We start from the raw sequence: 15,959 nt of genomic DNA, 5'->3' as shown, positions 1-15,959 counted from the left end.
TTATCTTACTTTACAGATTTCTGTCTATTCCAAAGGGGTTTTCATATCTAAATGAAAGAGGTTATGTAAGAAAACAAATGGAAAAGTGGCAAAAGGTAATACTAAGAATAAAACATGTGCGTTTGCTTGAAATTAGGAGGAGGAAGGGTGCGAATACGCAGGTTTAGAAGGTCAAAGATTATTAAAAATATTGTACATTCATATATCTGTGTTGCTAATGCCAATACATTTTTTGCCTCAGTGACTTATGATTTTGCTGAAAAAGGTTGACAGGGACTTACAGTTCCATAACTCCTCTGTACATGCGTGCTTTTGATTTACTCAGGCCTTTTATATAATTTTGATATTTCAGCAAATATTTCAGGAGTGTAGTGACTTACTAACTTTTCACAATAGGTTGTTGTGTAAGGTCTTATCTATCAGAAGCGTGGAAAGGAATACTACTTTTCAAGATATTTGTCAACTCTGGTTATAGAATCATAGAATCATTTAGGTTGGAAAAGACCTTTAAGATCATCAAGTCCCAACCGTTAACTTAACACTACCAAATCCACCACTAAACCATGTCCCTAAGTGCCACGTCAACACATCTTTTAAATAACTCCAGGGATGGCGACTCAACCATTTCCATGGGCAGCCGGTTCCAATACTTGACAACCCTTTTGGTGAAGATGTTTTTCCTAATATCCAGTCTGAACCTCCCCTGGCACAACTTGAGGCCATTTCCTGTCATCCTATCACTTGTTATTAGGGAAAAGAGACCGACCCCCACCTCGCTACAACCTCATTAAAATGAGATAGTTGTAGAGAGCAATAATGTCTCCCCTCAGCCTCCTTTTCTCTAGGTTAAACAACCCCAGTTCCATCAGCCGCTCCTCATAAGACTTGTTCTCTAGACCCTTCACCAGGTTTGTTGCTCTTCTTTGGACATGCTCCAGCACCTCAAAGCCTTTCCTGTAGTGAGGGCTCAAAACTGAACACAGTATTCAAGGTGCAGTCTCACCAGTGCCGAGTATAGGAGAACAATCATTTCCCTAGTCCTGCTGGCCACGCTATTCCTGATACAGGCCAGGATGCTATTGGCCTTCTTGACCACCTGGGCACACTGCTGGCTCATATTCAGCTGGCTGTCGACCAACACCCCAGGTCCTTTTCCACTGGGCAGTTTTCCAGCCACTCTTCTCCAAGCCTGTAGCGTTGCATGCACCCAAGTGCAGGACAATTGGCCTCAGCCCATCCATCCAGCCTGTCCATATCCCTCTGTAGAGCCTTTCTACCCTCAAGCAGATCAACACTCCCGCCGAACTTGGTGTCATCAGCAAACTTCCTGAGGATGCACTCAATCCCTTCATCCAGATCATTGATAAAGATATTAAAGAGAACTGGCCCCAATACTGAGCCCTGGGGAACATCACTTGTGACTGGCTGCCAACTGTATTTAACTTCATTCACCACAACTCCTTGGGCTTGGTCATCCAGACAGTTTTTTTTACCCAGTGAAGAGTACTCCCGTCCGTGCCATGGGCAGCCAGTTTCTCCAGGATAATGCTGTGGGAAACTGTACCAAAGGCTTTACTAAAGTCTAGGTAAACAACATCCATGGCCTTTCCCTCATCCACCAAGTGGGTCACCTTGTCATAGAAGGAGATCAGGTTAGTCAAGCAGGACCTGCCTTTCATAAACCCATGCTGACTGGGCCTGATCACCTGATTGTCCTGCATGTGCCGCATAATGGCACTCAGGATGATGTCTTCCATGACCTTCCCAGGCACCGAGGTCAGACTGACAGGACTGTAGTTCCCCGGACCCTCCTTCCGGTCCTTCTTGTGGATGGGAGTCACATTTGCTAGCCTCCAGTCAATTGGGACCTCCCCGGTTTGCCAGGACTGCTGATAAATGATGGAAAGTGGCTTGGTGAGCACTTCTGCCAGCTCCCTCAGTACCCTTGGGCGGATCCCATCTGGCCCCATAGACTTGTGTGTGTTTGTATAGTGTAGTGGGTTGCTAACCATTTCCCCTTGGATTACTGGGGCTTCATTCTGCTCTGTGTCCCTGTCTTCCAGCTCAGGGGGCTGGGTACCCTGAGAACAATTGGTCTTTGTTGCTGATTATTAAAGTTAAATCTAGATCTTATGAAGATAGAATTAGCTTATGATGTTAGGAAGTAAATAGGAACACGGACCCATTAAGAAAAATGTGTCATTGTCATGACTAGAATAAAACTCTTCATACGTTATTTTGTTTTTATAATTGATTATAAGTGCTTGGTCTCATTCCTGTTGCCTTTTAGGCCATTTTTCTTACTAATTTATAAGATGTCACTTCTCTAGGAACACTGAAATGCGTGGTGGTCTGAGATTATTTGTATTAATCAGATGTGAAGTATTTCCTTCTTTCCTTTTTTAACAAATTCACTGAAATAATTATGGAATCAGTTGTCAACTCTCTGCAAACTCGTTGTATGTATGAAGTGCAGTAATTTTGGTGAGCCTCACCTTCAAATCGTAAAGAAATTCAGCCTTCCTTAAGGAGTACTTCAATTGTTTCTTCCTTATAAAGTACCATACTATAAAAACATTAACCACCTAAACGTATTTTGTCAACCTTTGTCATCTTTTAGGAATATAACTTAAAGTATGTTGAACTGATTGAAGAACAACTTAATGAAGCACTTACAACTTATCGCAAACCTGTTGATGGCGATAACTATGTTCGTCGGAGCAACCAAAGGTAAACTCTCCAAAAGAATCCTCTTCATACTCATTGCATTACACTGCAATGTAATTTATTTTAAAAGAAAATTTCAGAATTGCTGGGAAAAATTGATTTCTTTTTCTGCCAGATTACAGCGACCACATGTCTACCTGCCAGTTCACCTTTATGGCCAACTGGTACACCATAAAACAGGCTGCCATTTATTAGAGTCTCAGGTGAGGATAATAACTGTTTATAATTCAAAATATTTTTAAAGAGTATTGTAAACCTTTTAAAACATGTTTTAAAAGAAATGGCATTTACACAGTCATTGCAAAATAAATATAGTGTGAAAGTATCAAGTTACATGGGGCCAAAAAGTTGCGAAGACAGTCTTTGCCATCTAGTCTCATGTAAAATTCATTCCTGACCACTGAAATATCAGAGAAATACCTTGCAATATTTTTCTTAAAATGGCTATCAAAAACTTAGAATGGAAAGCAACTCACCAATAGAAATAACTTTTCAGTTTGTATGTGAATCATGTATTGACAAGTAAAACTGAGCCTGTCCTTTTATGCATACAAAAACATGGAGATGAGGGAATAAAATCTTCTTTCTGATATCCTGAAGAGCTGAGAAAACCCTAAGATAATTCATATTTGTTTAAATTGACTTTTTATGTGCGTTTGCAAGATGATGTAATGAATTGCATATAATAGTCAAAAAGTTCAAGAGAAATCTTATATATTGTAGCATCTTAATCTGAATATGTTATCGTTATAGAATCTGAGTTAACCTGATGCAGTCAGTGGTAATGTTAAAATTTTCTACCTACATTACCATTGCTGTTAATTTATGGTTATTATGCTAGAACTACCACTGTTTTATTTTAGGGTGCATACTTTAAATTAGCACTTTACCTTTATTAAAACTGCAAGAGAACCTGTTTTACTGACATCTCCTCCTTTTAATTTTCAACTGAATATTTTTTTCTTCTGTTTTTCTCCTTCAGAATATTGTTACAGATCTAAGTTACACTGTTCATTCCCCAATGCTGGATAAGTGGGAAGGAATTAAGCAGCTGAAAGCAGCCCTTTGGGCCTTGGTTAGTAATAGATTTGCAATCTTTTTGCAGCTGTTTGAGTTGTTATTATGACTCTTCTGAAATAACTAAGCAAAATCCCTTAAAATCATTATTTAGGGGTTTTGTCATAAAACATGTGTGACTTTCCAAGTTAGTGGAAAGTACCTTAACTGGACTTTCAGGTGAAAATTGTTCACTGCACCTGTTTTGTTCTGAGTCTTAATAGTCTCTTTGTCTTTCTTTTTTATGTTTTTTTTTGGGGGGAGGGTGTGTGTGTGTTGTTTTAAACCAAATAAAAAGAGCAGATTGACACCTGTAGCAACAGTATTACTATGGAACCAGTGGTTACCACTTGCTGTGGTATATTTTTAATACATTTACTGTGGTGTTCCAAAATTCAGTTTTTCTGGAAGAAAGTTGGTTGCCACTGTTGATGCGTGTGAATACATATGGTCATGACATCCCTAGTACTTGGGATAACATGGGGAAAACCTAGTGTCTGTGCCTATCCAAGCTACGCTTCTAAAGTTGCTTTGCCACCTCAACTGTTTGTGTGCCTCTTTCTTGTCTTCCCCAAAGTATATTTTGGAACATTTGGCTAAGGTGACTATTACTGGAAGATATTGTAGATATGTAATAAAATGCCTGTTTAAGAATGTAAAATGACTAATTCAAGATCATACTGCTGGCTGTAGTAGAATTGGTAAAATGAGGAATATTTAGTAGTTAACTGTGACCAGTTTTAGGTATTATACGTAGTGTTCCAAGTCCTTTTTTGGATTTGCATAACTAGGAAATGCCAAAAAGGGTGCTCAAATCTCTAATTGCTTTGAGAAGATATGGCTTGAAACTGTACCAACCACCAAATAAAAAAAAACGTCAAAAGCTTTACACTGATAGTGCTGCAGGTCACATCAAAATCAAAACTTATTTGACAAATTGTTTTATTTCAGGGAAATATTGGATCATCAAATTGGGGTCTTAACTTGCTTCAAGAGGAAAATGTAATTCCCGATATAATGGCACTTGCACAACATTGTGAGGTTCTCTCCATTAGAGGGTATGTGTATCTATCTGATTTATGCACAGATGGTAGTTCCAGTAGGTTTTCAAATAGCCTTACCTAATTTATGTGAATATAGTTTTGCCACTTGGTAATCAATTATTAAAGATCATTGATCAATCTCAGTCCTAAACAATCTCAGAATTGTATAGGAAGTCTAAAAGAACATGCAGTAAGGAAATTAATCCTATGAAAAAAGATACATACTACTTTTTTCAGTTTTTAAAAAATAATTAAAATATTTGCTATCTCTGTTTAAATTAAAATTATAAAATATTTATTTATAAAATATAAAATTTATTTATATAAATATTTATACTATAAAATATATAAAATATTTATAAAAAATTTAAATAATTAAAATATTTGTATCTCTGTTAGAATCAATTTATTATTCTATAATTTTTATTCAGTATCATTTTGATTCATTAAAAGAAAGCATAGATAGATGGTCTTTTGCCAAATACTGCTGCTGCACTAATGTTTGTCCTTTTAAAAAAAGGTACTTTTATACTTTATGTATCAGGCTCTTGTAATAATTTTTATTTATTTTTTAATAGTGTATTGTTCCCAGGTATTTTAGTGCATCTCTTAAGCTTCCATTGATTTACAAATAAAAATCAGGAACAAAAAGCTATTTGGCAATTTTGTGAAGTTTCTGCTGAATTGTTTTGAAACTGTTTCCTTTCAAGAGAGAAATAAGTTTAGTTAAATTAGATGCTATTATTGTTGCTCTTTTTTCTATATATACATTAAATACAGAACCTGTGTCTACACGCTTGGTCTAATAGCAAAAACTAAACAAGGATGTGACATTTTGAAGCATCATAACTGGGATGCAGTGAGACACAGTCGTAGACAGCCTTGGCCAGTGGTCCCTGATGACATGGAGCAGCTCTGCAATGAACTTTCTTCTGTACCTAGTACTCTTAGCTTGAACTCTGAGTCCACCAGTTCTAGGCATAACAGTGAAAGTGAAAGTATGCCTTCAAGTAAGTAACAACAAAAAAACCCAAACAAAAAACAAAAAAAAAACCCACCACAAAACAGTATTTTGGTGTTCTTACCGACTTTTTGGCAGGATATGAGGTTCAGGTAAATGGTTTAAAGGGTGCTATTGCAAGAAAGAAAAGCGCAAGCCAGGGGACAGTTATATGCATTTAGAGAGATGTAACCAAGTGAGAGGGAAGAGAACAGTGTCTTAGATCTACATTTGGTGTAGAAATAAGAAATTTTAACATTAGGGGTTGTTTGTTTTTTTTTTTAATGTCAAGTTATGGCAGCTTGCTATAATACCCTGCAGAAATCTCCATGCTTTATACCTAATGATACATTTACTTGTTTATCCTCAAAGGAATAAAGGAATATATAGAATATATATTCTGTGTGTATACACACACACATATATACAGTATTACTGTATTTAAATTTTTGTATATTTTGTGTATCTAATACATTTTAATTTTGCTATTGATATTTGGAATTTAAATCCAGAAATATACCATTTTTAGATATCATTAAACAGTGCATCAATTGTAATCCTAGTAGCTGGATATTTGCACTGAAATAAGATAGTGCTTTCTTTTGAAGCAATGAGACTTTCAGCTTGGGTACTCCTGAAGATACTTAATTTACAGTACAAAGTTCTGCAGAAAAAATGATGAATTAAAATTGTGGTAAAACATATAGTCTCCCATTTTAGCTTTTATAGAATTGCTTACTTTTTCACAACATAGTTTATACACTTTGAAGAAATGTCCATTTTTAGTGACAGTGTCTCATATAATTTCAGGTATGTTCATCATGGAGGATGACCGTTTTGGTAGTACTTGCACTAGTACGTTCTTCCTAGATATTACTGAAGATGCAGAACAAATATTTTATGATAGACCTGGACCTTCAAAGGACAAAGACCGTAGTCCCTTTCCTTTTTTTTCTTCTAGCAGACTTGTGAAAAATCGCATTCTAAACTCTCTTACTCTACCTAATAAAAAACATAGAAGTAGCAGTGATCCAAAAGGAGGAAAGCTGACATCTGACAGTAAATCAGGCCTGAGGCGAAATCGTACTGTAACAGAACCTTCCAGTAGCATAGACTTTCCTGCTGGGGAAGAATTCAACCCTTTTTTCAGAGCTCCTAAAATCCAGACTTTACGATTAGAAACTTCTTTTGTTGGAAGTAAGCACATGGAAGATACTGATAGTACCCCAAGTATTGGAGAAAATGATCTGAAGCTGCCAAAAGGTCTTGGAAATGAAATTCATCAGGAAAACACAAGCAGAGAAAGGCTAATAGGAGATGGTACTACACAAACACATTTCAAGAGTCGTAGCTTAAGTTTTAATACAGATACCACAACAAGTGGCATAAGTTCAATGAGCTCTAGCCCTTCGAGGGAGACGGTAGGTGCGGACACTACAAATGTAGATACTGACTGTGGAAGTTTGAGTACTGTGGTAAGCACAAAAACAGTTAAACCAAGTCACTGTTCAACACCACAGTCTAACCACCTGCCTCTCTCAAAATCCAACTCTGTATCCCTGGTACTACCAGGGTCTTCTCATACACTTCCCCGAAGAGCCCAGTCTCTTAAGGCTCCTTCTCTTGCCACAATAAAAAGTCTTGCTGACTATAACTTTAGCTACGCAAGTTCTCGAGATGCCTTTGGCTATGCTACACTAAAACGCTTACAACAGCAGAGGATGCATCCTTCACTGTCTCACTCAGAAGCCCTAGCATCTCCAGCAAAGGACGTGCTATTTACTGACACTATTACCATGAAGTCTGGCAGCCTGGATTCTCGGCTGACCCCAAGCCGGTAAGAGATTATGTGCTTATTTCTTATTTCAAAGCTGTAAGAGCAATTAAATAAGACAAGTATCTTTCTAATATTTTTTCCAACTTCATCTAAAAGTGACACTTGTTTGCAGGATGATTCATAACTCTGCTGAAAGCAGTACCAATATTAGGAGGAGAATAGGCTAATGAGAAGTCTGAACTTTTTAAGTGCTGTCAGAGAAGCCCAGCTTTCATAGCTGTCCTCAGTCCCTTTAATGCTGTTAATGACAAAGGAGTATGTTTCCTTCTGTCACATTTGCTTCCTGTTTAACTTTTTTAATATTTAAATACAATTGCACTGCTAACGTTACTAAAGTTACAATCACACAAAATTGCTTGTGCAGTCAGAGCTATATTTCAGAAGAGGATTTTCTCGATGTCACTTGGTGAGGTTATAGGGCAGGGACTCCTGCTGATATGCTATATTACTGTTCACTGTGGCACTGAGGCCAGTGGTGAGATACTGGTATCACTGATATGAATGTAAGTTTGGCTTCTTAGCTACAACAGAGTAAAGATTTTACTCATAGGGTTTATTTTTAGATTGCAGTGTCACCTCTTTTTTTTGAGTAATATTAACTAATTGTATAGTTATATAAGATATCTAGTTTATGACATTGACACTGTTCCCAGCAGCTACAGTCAGTGCTTAACAACTTTCTTAAAAGCTCTTCTACTTCCCAAACTTTTAGCTAGTGGATTGGATTTTCAGATTACTATTGAAAGGGAAAAGACACTTTCTATCTGTTTCTACCTAAATATCATGTCTCACATGAGAGAAAGGGGAGAAGTTACCAGCGCATTAGTCACTTCCTTACTGCACAGAAGAGAAGAGCAAATGCCTGGTCCCTGAATTTCAATCCACATACCCAGTTGAGTGTCTATAGTACATGTTTATTACTACTGGTTTCCTTCCTGATTAAAAGCAACATTAATTTTTTCTATATTTCCACATGATTCTGCAAAGATGCCACAAAATATAAGTTTTGTTCCCTTTGTTCAGTCAAGTTAGAACTAGACTGAGTGTGCTGATTAAATTAAGGATGATTCAGTAGTTAAGCTGCACCATCCTGGAAATCAGAAGTGCTGTTCCTTGCTCTGTCACTGGCTTCCTGTGCTAATGCAGGAACAAATCAGTGTCATTTCACAGGCAGTACTGATTCTGTCGTGGCTGTAGTCATGCTGTACCTTTCCTTGCAGTCATGCCCTTGATATGCAAAGCAGCCTCTCTGCAGTGGACTTTCATCCTGAGACTCAGCATGCAGTGTAATACTAACAGTATTCCTAGTGCTTAGCTGTTCACGATCTCTCATATCAGTGGTTAGGCTCCAGGATTTGAGCTGACCTGTTTAACGTTGAACTGAAATGACTGGAGTGCTCGTATCTCTCGAAGAAGGTTAAAAAATTGCAGATGTACATATTAGAAAAGATTGTCAGATTGTCTTGGTTACTGATATAATTGATTGGAAAGACTATGATTTAACTAGTATATGTATTTTTCTTACTGGTTACAGCTGAGTGTCTCCACTAAATAATTGTGGTCCTTTTAATTTCAGAGTATGTTACTGCTTCCAGCTAAATATTCTTTAACTGCTGTTTAAGTAATAAATTGGAAAGAAACGTTCTGTCCTTTTTTGTCTTCTAAGGCCATTCTTCTGTCAGTCTTCAGAAAATTTTCTTTGATTCATGCTTCATTCACAAATTCAGGTGTTCATAACAAGTAGCAGCTGTAAATTGACTTCAGTGATGTTTCTAGTTGTTCCGTTTGTTCAAAAGGTTGAAAAGCTTATTTCTTTGCACAAATTATTTTACGAGGCTAAATTTTCCACCTCTGTCTTTAAAGACCAACCAAAAATGTTAAGGTGCATGTCTCAAATTCTGATCATGGCTTTCGCCCCATTACCTGCAGACGTGATTTCATGAAAACTTATCAGTGTTTATCACTACTAATGATATATCTGTTAGCTTTTCCAAGAGAAGCAGGGACAAATGTTTAGGATTAATACGTATATCTTTATATTGAGAGTAATTATAAAATGCTTTATTATAAAATAACTAATGCAATTGGTAACTCTAGGTTTTGAAGTATGGCTTGAGTTTTATTGCAACTGCTACCGTAATTAGCATTGTTCAGAATTAGTAGCAAGAAAACTGTTGACGTCCTATAATCTGTGTTCTGCACATTCCCATCGCATAATAATGTCTTGAACAATGCATAGTCAAACCATAATAATTTATTTTTATCTCGGTATAAATCTCTTAGGATGTTATGGATGAGAAGACATTTTAATTGTCCATCTAAAACAAAAAAAAAGATAGAAAATTATTTCTAAGGCAGAAAGTTCATCTCGAGAAATAAAATGTTCACTGTACTTACCTTCCAATGTATAATAATTTGCAGTAATATAATAAAAACTTACTGTTCCTAAGGAATGTCTCTTTTTACTAGGAAGCTTTAATCCACTGCATAGATCATCTACTTAGGTTGATTAGCAGAAAGCATTCATAGGTTTTTATCCTCAATGAGAAGTAAAATGAGAGAGCACCAAATGAGAGAATTTCCATCATCAGGATGCTGATCAGCACTGAGGACTTGTTCTCCAGCCTTCTCTCTCCTGTCTCCTTTCCCAACCTATTTCTTTCTTTGTTCCTCAGGCTGCTTGTCACAGTCAGCTCTGCTCACTGCGCAGGTTCATGTTTGTTCTTTGTCTGTTCATGTTGAGCAAATTCTTTTTCCATGCTTGGGTGACCCAGTGGGTGGCTCCTTTAGAACACAGGAAAAAAAAATGTTCCTTGCTCGCATCTCTGGTACCTAGCAGGCTCAAGCTCTGCGTTAGCAGTTTAAAAGCCTAAATCTTTACTGACTGTGTCTGGGCTGTAAATCTTCAAAGCCTGGTAAGTTGGAGAAAACTTGTGTTTTTACAGGGTTGGCAACCCCTTAAGCAGAAGTTCCATCCTGCTATCTTTCAAGTCCCTGTCACAGGACTTTCAAAAAAAAAATCACAAATTTTTACCTGAGGAACTGCCAAACCATACAATACAACATGAGACAGAACAAAAGCAATGAACCTACAGCTGTAATTTGACAGAGTAACAAGCTCTGGGTTCTGCAATGGGAAGATGAGGATAGTCTTTGTATCAGCAGTCCTTCTTACTTGTACTGTGCCAGAATGAGAGATTTACCAAGATTGTGATTTATTATTTCAATGTTACAGGTTTATGAAAGCTTTAAGTTATGCTTCATTAGATAAAGAAGATTTATTAAGTCCTATTAACCAAAACACACTTCAGCGCTCCTCCTCTGTTCGCTCCATGGTTTCTAATGCTACATATAGTAGCTCCGATGATTACATTGGCCTTGCTCTCCCAGTGGATATCAATGAAATATTTCAGGTATGTATATGATAACTTAATGGATTCATTTGTATTTTCATACTGGAAGGTAGTTAACTGATGCATTATCATCAGAATAGATTAGATCTACAGAAATGAGGAAAACAGATTGCGGTACTTCCAAGGAATGCGTTTTGGAGAACAAGAGTTACTTTTCTAACCCTGTTTACAGAAAAGTGCCTAGTCTGTTTTGTATTATTAGACAAATAATGACACAAACTAGGTTAAAGTGTGTTAAACAGTGGTAGCATAAATATGCTGTAATAAGATTTTTAGTTGACAGCTAGCTTTTATAATAAAATTAGCATAGTCTGTGGGCATTTGTTAATACCTCTTTTAGCTAACTAATTGATATGTTCTTTGGTCAACCATAAATGATGTGCATAATCACAGAAATACAGAATGGTTCAGGTTAGAAGGGACCTTAAAGATCATCTAGTTCCGAGCCCCCTGCCCTGGGCAGGGACACCTCCCACTAGACCAGGCTGCTCAAAGCCTCATCCAGCCTGGCCTTCAACACTTCCAGGGATGGGACATCCACAACCTCCCTGGGCAACCTGTTCCACTGCCTCACCACCCTCACAGTAAAGAATTTCTTCCTAATATCCAATCTAAATCTACCCTCTTTCAGTTTGAGCCCGTGTCCTATCATTACACTCCCTGATAAAGACTCCCTCCCCATCCTTCCTGTAGGCCCCCTTTAAGTAATGGAAGGCTGCTATAAGGTCTCCCCTGAGCCTTCTCTTCTCCAGGCTGAACAACCCCAACTCTCTCAGCCTGTCCTCACAGGAGAGGTGCTCCAGCCCTCTGATCGTCTTTGTGGCCCTCCTCTGGACCCGTTCCAACAGGTCCATGTCCTTCTTGTGCTGAGGACTCTAGAGCTGGATACAGTACTCCAGGTGGGGTCTCACAAGAGTGGAATAGAGGGACAGAATGACCTCCCTTGACCTGCTGGCATTACTTCTTTTGATGCAGCCCAGGATGCAGTTGGCTTTCTGGGCTGCAAGTGTGCATTGCCTGCTCACGTTGAGCCTCTCGTCTACCAGTACCCCCAAGTCCTTCTCCTCAGGGCTGCTCTCAAGCCATTCTCTGCCCAGCCTGTATTTGTGCTTGGGATTGCCCCGACCCAGGTGCAAGACCTTGCACTTGGCCTGGTTGAACTTCATGGGGTTGGCACAGGCCCACCTCTCAAGCCTGTCCAAGTCCCTCTGGATGGCATCCCTCCCCTCCAGCATGTCAACCGTGCCACACAGCTTGGTGTCGTTGGCAAACTTGCTGAGGGTGCACTCAGTCCCACTGTCCATGTCACCAACAAAGATGTTAACCAGCACTGGTCCCAGTACTGACCCCTGAGGAACGCCACTCGTCACCGGTTTCCATGTGGACATTGAGCCATTGACTGCGGCCATCCAGCCAGTTCCTTATCCACTGAGTGGTCCATCCATCAAATCCATGCATTTCCAATTTAGAGACCAGGATGTCATGTGGGACAGTGTCAAACGCTTTGCATAAGTCCAGCTAGATGACGTCGGTTCTCTCCCCTTATCCACCAACGCTGTGGCAACATCATAGAAGGCCACCAAATTTGTCAGGCGTGATTTGCCTTTGGTGAAGCCATGTTGGCTGTCGCCAATCACCTCCTTATTTTCCATGTGCCTTAGCAGAGATTCCAGGAGGATCTGCTCCATGATCTTGCCAGGCACAGAGGTTAGACTCACTGGCCTGTAGTCCCCCGGGTCTTCCTTTTTTCCCTTTTTGAAAATGGGGGTTATGTTTCCCCTTTTCCAATCAGCAGGAACTTCTCCAAACTGCCACATCCCACAGTAAACTTTCTGCTACCGTGATCTTGATTTAATATTACTTTACTTGTATATCTGTCGTCATAGCATTAAATTATATTGTCTTTACTTAACCTCACAGGTATATTTCTTTAAGTTAAAACAGATTATCTTAAGTGTCTTATCAATTGCCTTCCTCTCTCTACTTTGTTCAAACACATTCCCATCTAACAAACTGATGCATCACAATGTTTAATATTCTGTTAGCTAATTATCAAAACCAGGACATGGTCTGTGTCAAAGGTAAATCAGTGGCTTCCTTATCTTTAGTTTACTTAGTCTTTGCCTATCAAACCTAAATTCCTTTCTTACTAATCTCAAAAAATTACTAAAGCTAGTGCAAATGCAAGGTTTTCCATCATACCTGCTTCTTTCCCCTTTATGAAATTACTATTTTATTTCTCTCTCCTCCACAGTTTTTATGGCATGTTTATGTTCCCTCACTTCTTTTCTCTCAACTCTGTCATCTTACAGGCAACATTTTAGATGTCCTGGGTGGTTTTGCTCTACTTTCCCAAGGTCTCCAGTGTTGTAGAGTGATTGTGGACAGATCATTAATAGCCACTTCTGGGTCACTGGTTTCCTTACAACCTGTCACCACTGTGTTTTACTATTTACTGACTGTTCATAAGCCTCACTTAATAAACGTTCATTCACAAATCTATGTTTTTCTCATTGGCTTTTCTTTACTACTCAGGAGCCTGTTCTTAATTAGATCTTTTTCCTGAAGTAAAAAAATTGACAACATTTTATTTCCTCATAAACAATATCTGTTTTTCCTTTATATATATATCACCTGTGCTAATTTTAACTTTCACTTGAAAATTCCAGGTAAAGGAAACTCCATATTTCCAGAAGAAAACCACACTTCCATTTGATGACCGTGGAGCTAGGGTCTTTGCACCTGATGCAGAAGGTATTGGTTTTGTTCCTGTACCTTTCTATTGTTTGTTTGTGCATTGGGTGGGGTGTTGAGTTTTATTTGTTGTTTTTTCTTTACAGAAAAGGTTATTTTTAGCTGTTAATTTTTGAGTGCTGTGTTCTGGATTCAGGATAGCGGGCTGTTAATTCCCTTTTTTATGTAGTTCAAGATAATGTGGTGTTGCTTCAAAGCTTGATCCAACTCTAATAAACTAAGAAGGAAAGTCTACGTATCATTGATTATAATATGAGCTAATGTTAATTGAAGACTGGTAGTCATACTGCATTAAAGAAAGTAACAAAATTCAAGCTAAAACATGTATGCCACATATATATTGAGCTGTTATATTTTGACTCCCCTGTGATTACATGTGAATTTATAGGAACCAATAAAGGTGTTAGATGTGTAAATTTTGTCTTTTCTGTGATGTTTCTGTAACAGTTGATCAGTGGAGGTGATGGAACACGGTACAAGAAAATTGCAAGTGCTCTGTAATGCCTCTCTTGTTCTGGAATGCGCTTTCTTTCTACTCCAGAGCAGTCAGAAATCTGTAGGGCATCAGTATGTATCTTTTCAGTAGGACAACTGAAAAAGAAACATTGATATTGGTCCTACAGTAGTATATGATAGCTGTTGTCTTGCTGCTTAGTTAACTGGAACTTTATTACAAGCACCTTGAATATCCAAATAGGCACATCTTACTGATTTTTATTTTTTTTCTTTTGTGTTGTTAATGTAATATATAAAGATGACTTTCCTGAAAGTGTGTTTCTGTAGTTGACTAAGCTTCAGTGTAAAGTAATGCCTATTCAAAATTGTTGGTATTTTCCACCTAGGGAAGAGCATGTCACTACAGTTCCTTAGGCTTGTTTCTGCTTTTTAAGTCTAGTTTCATCCTATTACAGGCACTAAGTTACAGTTTTTTAAATTGTGTTTCTGTTTTCATTGGTGCATATGCAATTTATACATCTGGTATATTGTTTGATACTATGAAAATTCATAACACATTAATGTTACGTGGGTACTACTATTACTAATGTTGATATAATGTCAGGGTTTACCACGTATCTTCTTACGGTATGCGTGTTTAGAGGTTGAATTCTGTCCTTTGCAATGTTTTGTTATATATGATAAGCTGGGACTAAAATGTGATGTTTATTTCCCAAATGCTAACAAATCTTGGGAGCTTAACCGTTCAAAAAAAATTTCTAGATCTTCACACACGCGCCCCTTCCGGCCTTAAAAGGCTTAAAAGGGGAAATTTAATTGATATAATGTTTTATTAACTGTTGGTTGTGTGGTTTTGTTTTTTCTGATGTCTAATTGCTTATCTACAGGTGTTCCATCAGGTACAAGTGATGTTGTCAAAAGTCCTTTTCAGATGCTCCGACAGCAGATCAGTCTCACAGAAATAATGAATACCAGCCATTCAGATGCCTCTCAGTTTTTAGAAAATACAGAGGATACGGGGCTACAGGAGCACACAGATGAGAACTGCCTGTACTGTGTCTGCATTCAAATACTGGGTTATCATCCTAACAATAAAGTGAACTCTTCATATAGTCGTACAGGTTAGTGTTCCCTGTGGGAGAAGTGTGATAAAACTGAATGAAAATATTGAATTTTGTTCATCTTTTAAATTGATGAATCTGTAAGGGGTTTTTTGTTGTTTTGGTTTTGTTTTGTTTTTTGCTTACTGACTATTGACCTTGAAATGAATTCTCCTTAATAAGCTCGCTGTGTAACCAATGGTATTTCTATGGTCACTTCCATCTTTTCTGCTTCTAGTAGTAGTAGTTAGTAGGTAAATATTTATAAAAGCATATCAAAATATAAAATTCAAAACCTTATTTAGTACTTACAAATCAATGTCCTGAAAACTGAGGTTTGCATTCAAACTAATGAAAAGTCTGACTTCAAAGCAAGTCTATACCATAAAACAAAACAAAGGAAATCTGATTGAGTCTGTTGAAGTTGAGCTGTAACTTCTGGGATTTAGTCATCTTTCTTCATATTTTGAGATTCAGATCAGATTCAGAATGATTGTCATCTTAACCTCCTCTGCAGACCTTCCAGTTACATGCCTTTTTACACTGTATATAATAATAAAAAGATAATCCCGT

General features: G+C 37.8%; 1 protein-coding gene across 3 annotated transcripts in view; it reads left to right on the top strand.

Moving 5' to 3' along the window:
- The window catches only part of LOC141735436 (rapamycin-insensitive companion of mTOR-like), a 122,636-nt gene that overhangs the window by 88,527 nt on the left and 18,150 nt on the right, over nucleotides 1-15,959 (top strand). For all 3 annotated transcript variants that reach the window (XR_012584722.1, XM_074568192.1, XM_074568193.1), the window contains 10 exons: nucleotides 17-95; nucleotides 2,621-2,730; nucleotides 2,843-2,930; nucleotides 3,710-3,802; nucleotides 4,735-4,841; nucleotides 5,607-5,836; nucleotides 6,637-7,663; nucleotides 10,899-11,076; nucleotides 13,746-13,830; nucleotides 15,174-15,407. Coding sequence is in view for 2 of the 3 variants with exons in the window: in XM_074568192.1 (XP_074424293.1) it covers nucleotides 17-95; nucleotides 2,621-2,730; nucleotides 2,843-2,930; nucleotides 3,710-3,802; nucleotides 4,735-4,841; nucleotides 5,607-5,836; nucleotides 6,637-7,663; nucleotides 10,899-11,076; nucleotides 13,746-13,830; nucleotides 15,174-15,407 (2,231 nt within the window). In the remaining variant the exon portion in view is untranslated. The remainder of the gene's footprint in view (nucleotides 1-16; nucleotides 96-2,620; nucleotides 2,731-2,842; nucleotides 2,931-3,709; nucleotides 3,803-4,734; nucleotides 4,842-5,606; nucleotides 5,837-6,636; nucleotides 7,664-10,898; nucleotides 11,077-13,745; nucleotides 13,831-15,173; nucleotides 15,408-15,959) is intronic.

Source organism: Larus michahellis, chromosome W (genome assembly GCF_964199755.1).
Source record: "Larus michahellis chromosome W, bLarMic1.1, whole genome shotgun sequence".
Lineage (NCBI taxonomy): Eukaryota > Metazoa > Chordata > Aves > Charadriiformes > Laridae > Larus > Larus michahellis.
This window is presented reverse-complemented; position numbering and strand designations above follow the sequence as displayed.